At 41.5% G+C, this 7,437-nt stretch overlaps 2 protein-coding genes across 2 annotated transcripts; both read left to right on the top strand.

The window, feature by feature from the left end:
* nppb (natriuretic peptide B) lies at window positions 1–596 on the top strand. Its single transcript, XM_036579738.1, has 2 exons — window positions 1–171; window positions 267–596. The coding sequence occupies exons 1-2, from the start codon at window positions 55–57 to the stop codon at window positions 594–596; spliced, it is 447 nt and encodes a 148-aa protein (XP_036435631.1). The 5' UTR covers window positions 1–54.
* A 2,876-nt stretch (window positions 597–3,472) lies between these two features.
* On the top strand, window positions 3,473–5,749 carry nppa (natriuretic peptide A). Its single transcript, XM_036579021.1, has 2 exons — window positions 3,473–3,615; window positions 4,839–5,749. The coding sequence occupies exons 1-2, from the start codon at window positions 3,502–3,504 to the stop codon at window positions 5,130–5,132; spliced, it is 408 nt and encodes a 135-aa protein (XP_036434914.1). The 5' UTR covers window positions 3,473–3,501; the 3' UTR covers window positions 5,133–5,749.
* Window positions 5,750–7,437: the final 1,688 nt, after the last annotated feature.

Raw genomic sequence — 7,437 nt, 5'->3', positions numbered from 1 at the left:
TCAAAAAAGACTCAAAGCTTCCAATAGCATCTTTTCCTAAGGAACCAAGAGAACATGCGTCCATCCTGCATTCCATCTGCTTGCTTTCTCTTGCTCTTAAGCGTTCAGCTCCTGAATGCGCTCCCACTGCAAAGCGGGGCCTTCACTAATGAAGACATGGATGTCTTAAAGGTGAGTTTGATCCTTTTGCTCCAGCAAATCATCTAGGTAAGCAGGTAGGGTTCCAAAAGCCCAAAGGTCTAACTCCTGCCTTTGACCCTTTGCAGCTTTTGCTTGCCCGTCTGGAAGAGGCCATTCTAGCTCCAATGCAAGATCAGCCACAGCCACCCGAAGTGCCAAAGCTGGAGGACGCTGTGGTTTCAGAGGAAGATGGCTATCCCCAGCCTCAGGTGGACGTGAGAGATTACCTCTCAGCCCGAGACCTGAAAAACGTGAAACTTGACTCTGGCTCCAAGAAATATTCTGCCTGTTTTGGGCGCCGATTGGACAGGATCGGTTCCATGTCCACTCTGGGATGCAATACGATTGGACGCAACAGTGAGTTTCTGAAAGTTAGGCCACTCATGGCCACTCCACTCGACCAGTACATTGGTTAAGACATGGTTTTACATGGATGTCTTCGTACATATGAAAGAGTTGGTAATGGTATTGGTATATATGTTATGTATCATCATATATAGTACATATCATCACTTACTATTTCTTTATTTTCTTTTCAGATCCAAAGAGGAAATGAAGTCTTAAGAGGAACTTCTACATTGTTCTCTGCAATGAATGCTAAATGAATTTTTAAATGTGTGTTTATATTTATTAGAATATTTATTGAACTGTCTACATTTAAATTTGTATTTATATGTCCTTAATTTAATGTTTCTCCAATAGCTTTGTATATCTAATATTGTAATATTGTAATGCAAACGTTCAATAAATCTTTTTGAAATTCTTTTCGCATCAACTAGCATGTGAAGTATATTTAAAGAAATGTGTAAGAATTAAGCTGAACACAGACTAACACATGTTAAAACATAAATCACTATGGTCATGAGGCCTAGGTCCATTAAGAGAAAGTGAGCTAAGGACCTGCATGAGTTAGAATGTTTTCTTGTGGTAAAGGTGTGAGTAAACTGGGTCTATATAACTTAAGCAGTCATGAGGCCTAGATCTTTAGGCTATTTAGTCCTAAGCTCAGTTAATTCCCTTGTGTTGCATATGTGACAACAACAAATGTCTTCCATCCATATTCCTGTCCTTTGGGATGAAATATTGTCTCTGTCGAAAAAGAAAAACAAAAACGTGTATTGCTAAAATAATAACTTTATAAGAGAAGGTAAAAGTGTTCTAAACTTGAGTTTGATCCCCAGTGATGGTACAGCCATCCATGGCCGGGAGTCCAAGAGACCACAATTGGCCTCAGTCTCTCTGGTGGGTTGGATGGCCCACCATCTCCCCCCATCATTCAGTGCAATGCTAGCCAGTGCAGGCGTCCGTTAGCTAGCATTCTCCTCCAAGCGTGTTTAGCTGTCCAATGACGTTGCATTAGAGGATTAGAGGTAGTTCAAAAAGCGTTTTGTATATATACCTATATATTTATATATATATGTGTGTGTGTGTGTGTTTTTAAACTCCACTCACTGCGGTGCCCACAGGACACTATATATATATATATATATATATATATATATATATATATTCTCAGTCCACTTTTAAGGTAACCCAATGGAACCAGACATTTTTCCAAATAATTTTGGGCTGGTTTTTTTAGTCCATTCATCGTGAAAGTTAAACACACTGTAAAGGGCAACAGGCGTTTTCAAATTATGTCAAAACCTGAAAAACGACAAAAATGGAGATATAAGATTTTGTTTTTTGTTGTTAATGTAAGAAAAATCCATTCCAGATCATTTTTGAGCATTTCTAGTGGCCCAACCAGCAGGAACTTTCACACAATCGAAAAAATTGACAGATATCAATTTTTTTATGATATGTAAATGCCACATGCAAATGCAATCATTTCAGTGTGAATCACATTGCAATTTCCGTTCAGCACCTTGGAGAGCGAACAAGCTCCATCACTCTAAAGGAAGCTAAAATCTCTTAATATGCATAGTAGATGCTCTTTCATATGACCTAAGAAATGATACAGAGGACACCCTGCCTGTTTACCAAAAACTAAGTCAGATTTTTAGGGAACAGTTTCTCCATGCTCATCAATAAAGCTGTCTTTACAAAATAGGCCTGTCTGTCAGAAGGCACCCACATAACTCTCTGGACATGGCTTCTAAATTGAGAGGAAGATATTGGGTAAACAGAATTAAGTGAGAAAATGAATGGTGAGTGACAAAGGCCTATCGCATAGGACTTTTCAATTATGTACGTCACCCCTTGAGATACATACACAAACACAATCTTAATTTCAGGAGCCTCAATGTTTTTCATTATGATTGTCAGTCTAACTGACAGCGCTTTGGGTGGGACGAGCAAACGTCAAGGTCACAAAAAAGATGAAGGAAACAAAGTTTGGGGATGATGCGTCATCACAGAGCCTGTTTCTTCCCTAGAGCCCAAACAGAGTTTGGCAATGGACACTCCATGCTCCATTCCTCACGGCAATCACTGGTCATTACAGGATTAGCTGGCTTCACCCAATACATGGCTCACAATGGCTGTGTAGTTAACGAGGACCAACTGGCATGCCCTGATTTACATTCATTATCTTATTCATTAGTAGCAATATTAGAATTGTTAGATGAAACATTTCTTTAAAGCCCTCTGTTCCACTGGGACCTTTGCACGCAAAACTCTCAATAATTGGTGACAGACCAGCACCACTACATGACCTATCTTTTCCTCACCCCTAGCATGACTTCTTCACGCCATTTTTGCAACAGCTCCCTCCTGAGGAGCCAAGAACTCAACGAGACTCTGGTACAGCTTAAAGCAGCTTGACAATATTCATTATGAAAAAGCACCAGAATAAGATTACTTATGACACGTGCCATAATTGGGTCTACCCAAAGGTCACTGCAGCTCATTACATTCAATATTTCTTATTACCAAGACAAGGCTTCCTCAGATCCCCACCCCATGGTGTAGAGATGGAACACCTATGGTCTTACCATAAATAAATGATATATTTAGTGTAGGTTGAAGATATAAGTCGTGAGGTGATGCTGGAACAATGCGCGGCATGTGTAGTGGATGCATGCCTGACAATGGGTGCCACGTCTTCCTTCTGCCTTCAAAAATGCTCCTGAGGTCACCTACTGTTTGTATCCGACTTGCCGCCTGCCACGAGTGTTCGCAACAAGGCACATCACGTAGCACCAAACAGCCACTTAAAAGGAAATCTACCCTGAAGCCTTATCAAAGCTGAGGTGTTGGAATGCACTTCACACGCTCGTGAAAGGATGAGCCCTGGACAGTCGAGTGTCTCTATAAAAGAAGGAGCCCGGCACACAGCCTGGCCAGAGAGCGAGAGTCAAGAGCCATAGAAAGCCAAGGATGGTTAAAGGACTTATTCTAGCAGGACTACTGGTCCTGCTCTGTCACGAGGTCGCCGTACAAGCTCATGTGTTGACTAGACACAACTCGGCCAACAGCATCAGCAAACTTAAGGTACGTCTACAACTTGCCGATTTTTGAAAAAACTATTAAAATGGCTAGTAAGGTTTATTTGTATGACTTTAATGTTTGAACTGAACTAAAAAATGAAGATAATTTACATCTGATGTAAACTCATGGTCTTGTTGAGCCTGCATAAGCTAAGAATGCTTCTTTGTGGTAAAGGTCTAAGTAAACAGGGTATACATCTAAGGTGGACTTAGCAAATTGGATTTGGTTCAGGGTTGAGAAGAACCCTGTTACTTGAGGTTCAGATTCTCTGTTCTCTCATTAACCCATGAATTCAGCTTTGCAGTACAGCCCTAAGATAAAGCAAGTGCAAGTATTTTGTTATTCTTAAACCAACTGGGTGTTATGAGATCCTCCAAAGTTGTATGTATCTGTAGTCTTGCTACTGCCTCTCTGATGGTTCTTCAAGGGTTCTTTAGTAAAGGAAATGGTTCTATTTAGAACTATTTCATGCTTAAATTGTTCTTTTCATGGTGAAATTGTTCTTCAGATTGATGGAGAATGTGTTGTGTGCATGGTTCTACATAGAACCTTTTTGAAAATGGTTCTATAGCACCAAAAATGGTTCTTCTGTTGTTAAAGCTTGACATCATTAATAGAGGAACCCATTTTGGTGCTATACAGAACCCTTTTCAAAAAGGTACTAAGTAGAACCATATATAACACATTCTCTAGTAATCTGAAGAACCATTTCACCATGCAAAGAACCATTTAAGCTTGAAATAGTTCTATATAGAACTCATGGTTCTAAATAGAACCATTCCATTTACTAAAGAACCATTGAACAACCATCTATTTTAAGAGTGAAAGACTACATGGTGTCCCATGCCAACCTGATGATGTAGAACCATCAATCAAAAGAAAGATGTGAATGGAACACCCATGGCCTCATAGAAAGAAATAAAAATGTAGCTCCAGACCTGAGTTGCAACCTTTTGACTGTTGTCCCTACAAGCTGTCAATTCAGTCCAGTTTCCTAAATCCACCAAGATAACCTTCAGAACATGGAAACCCTTTGACCCACTTTTGATAAAACCACTTAGCCCAGTGATTGCAAATCCTAGTCCAAATCCCACTTCCACCCTGAAAGGGTTTGATAACTAGCCTATTAGTTGATTAGGCTTACAAGAACAGGAAAACAGGGTACAGGGTAAGGATACTCCAGGACCACTAGCTTAGTGCTGAATCTTCTCAACTGTGTTCCACAGAGTTTGCTGCAGCAGTTTGAGGAAGCATTGGCAGCAGAGGAGGGCACCGAAGGAGCCGTGGATTACGAGGACAGGAGCCAAAGCCAAACTGCTCTAGGCTGGGAAAGAAACAGGGAGGAACAGCCTCCTCCAGGTGAGGAACCCAGTCCTGAAGAAGACCTTGAGGCACAGAAGAAACACCTCATGGATCTCCTCCTGTCCACGAGGAGCAAAGGCTTCTCTGGCTGCTTTGGCGGAAGGCTGGACCGCATCGGCTCCTCCAGCAGCCTCGGGTGCAACTCCATGAGAGGTTAAACCTCAGACGAGGGCGTCCGTCCAGCTCCGCAAAGAGACTGGATCTAATGTGTTGCTGCCTGCAGTTCACGAGAGCAACATGCTCACATATAGTCCATCATGGCCCCATGTCGAAAGATGGTGAACCTGTCGAGGATTTGCGTGGAAGTTGCGAATACAGTTCGTTAATGATTACATTTTACATTTTAACCTCTTTTGTTTCTCAGTTCTGCCTTATTTCATTTATTTGCTTTTAAGCACAGCTTGTGTCTGCTGATGCACCTCCATTTATTATTTGGTTGGAAGTTGTGTGAGAGCTAATGGATGCCTAATTGTTTTTTTGTTTTATTAAGAATAATAATGTAATAATTGTGTATATTTTATTCACACTGTGCTCATGTTTAAAGTTCAGCCCAGTGACTTGATGACTTTCTGGTGAAGTGGGTATTTTATTCTGTCTGGAAAGGTTCTGCTGTAAGATTCTTCACTGTCTACCTGTATGTAAATGTCTTCTTTCCTTTCATTCGTAAAAGCGGGGAAGGGCAGAGGTCGATCTGAAGTGTTTTTGAGAGTTGGACTGATTTGCTTTTGTTCATCTGCTTTGCTTCATTTTAATCAAAGAATTTTTGACTTTAATAAAAAACAATTACACTCGAACTGCTTTCCAAGTAAATTTTAAGGTTGACTGACAAAGTGCAGGATAAGACTACAATGACTTTACACTGTCTTGGTGTGAATAAACACCTTTTGCAGAGTAGTTCTTCTCCTTCATCATTACAGGCTATGTCATTCTGCAGAATATAGGCTTATAGACGAGATCTAGTGGAAGATCGCTGAAGCCAAATAGCGCCAGTTTATCAGATTAGAACACATTATCACATTAGAATTCATCACCCGTAGCGGAAACTTGTTAGAGTCCACAGGAGAGATGCAGAGTCAGAAATTCTTCTCGCATCACTTCATTCTGGACAACGCCTGCAATCTTGCCTAATGGACCGAGGCTTATTAGTGGCCACAAAACTACAACGCGACAAGGACCTGAACAGCAGCAGCAGGAGGCTATTAGCATTGAGCTTGTCGACACCTGCACTAACCTTTACCGAAAAGCCAGAGTCGCACTGCCTTTAATCCTATTATCTAACCCCAGCAGGGCCACTCATGATTGCATGAATAATGCTTGGGTTTTCGAACTTGGCCATGCCAGACGCCTCTGATTAGAAACCCGCCGTGTTCTTCTTGCTCTCCACGCTCAGCTCATCAAATTCTAACAGACTGTCAAAGGCTCATCTTCGCTAACTTTTCCAGCTCCTCAAATTACCCACACTGCCCACCAGCCCCCAGGAGAAAAAAGGACGGTGTGCTACCCTCTCGTCCAATTAGAGGGCGGCCGTGCGGAGGAGTTGTCAGGCTCCGACCCACACCTGCTGAAGGTGAGGAATGGTGTTAGTCATGCGGCGTAATTAGTGTGCTCCTGAGCACACTGATGAAACAGCCCAGGCCCAGAAAGGTGTTGATCTGCTACTCGCTTCTCTCACAAAAAAAAAACCAAAACGCTGGTCATTAGAGCTGCCTTTGGTCATTGATCATTGGTATACTCACTTGGTACACCGAATCTGTCAGCTTCACTATATCAAAAGGTCCATATAAGGGGTCAGAACCACGGTAAGCACCAGTCTAATCACCCTGGAACAGATGCAGGCTGAGCAGTAGGTTTTACATATTGACTTCTTACTGAAGCTGGTGATAGTGTCACCTCTGCGCTGTTCTGTGATACAGTTTATTCAGTAGCTCCTATCTATTTCACACAGAAGTCCTTTTCTGGACTGTTATCTTGAGATCATGACTTAATTGTCTTGTGATCTCAAGATAACAAGGTGTTTTCTCAGGGTGAGATATCTCATTGTGAGATGGCTTACGATCTCGAGAAAACAACTTTTGTCTTGACATCACAAGACAGTCAAGTCATGATGTCAAAGATTACAATCCATTATAAACAACCAGTATTATAAGAATACGCAGCCATTAAGGAGTCATAACTGCAGCTACTTGGGGCATTATCACTTGTTAGATTTTTCATGTGCACAATCCCAAACAGAGTTACGCAGTGGACGAACTGGGTCAGAATGATGGTTAACACCACCCTAAAGACTGTACAACAGATGCTGCCATACCACCAGTAACTATATTCAGTAGCTTTGTTCTATTTTCAGTGGCTCTATTCAATTCAGTGTTAAAAAGAGCATGTCCGAAATGACATAGCAGGTCTATTTGAGATTACATGACAACTCTATGTGGTTTAAAGCAAGTTGTATGATAATTTGCGTGA

The sequence above is a fragment of the Colossoma macropomum genome, unplaced genomic scaffold (assembly GCF_904425465.1).
Source record: "Colossoma macropomum unplaced genomic scaffold, Colossoma_macropomum, whole genome shotgun sequence".
NCBI classification, from domain to species: Eukaryota; Metazoa; Chordata; class Actinopteri; order Characiformes; family Serrasalmidae; genus Colossoma; species Colossoma macropomum.
The sequence above is the reverse complement of the archived record's forward strand: the minus strand, read 5'-3'. Positions and strand labels throughout refer to the sequence as shown.

Coding starts and splice junctions, on each gene's coding strand:
- nppb (XM_036579738.1), top strand. CDS start 55: ATGCGTCCATCCTGCATTCCATCTGCTTGCTTTCTCTTGCTCTTAAGC. Junction 172..266: donor AAGACATGGATGTCTTAAAG/GTGAGTTTGATC, acceptor GACCCTTTGCAG/CTTTTGCTTGCCCGTCTGGA.
- nppa (XM_036579021.1), top strand. CDS start 3,502: ATGGTTAAAGGACTTATTCTAGCAGGACTACTGGTCCTGCTCTGTCAC. Junction 3,616..4,838: donor ACAGCATCAGCAAACTTAAG/GTACGTCTACAA, acceptor TGTGTTCCACAG/AGTTTGCTGCAGCAGTTTGA.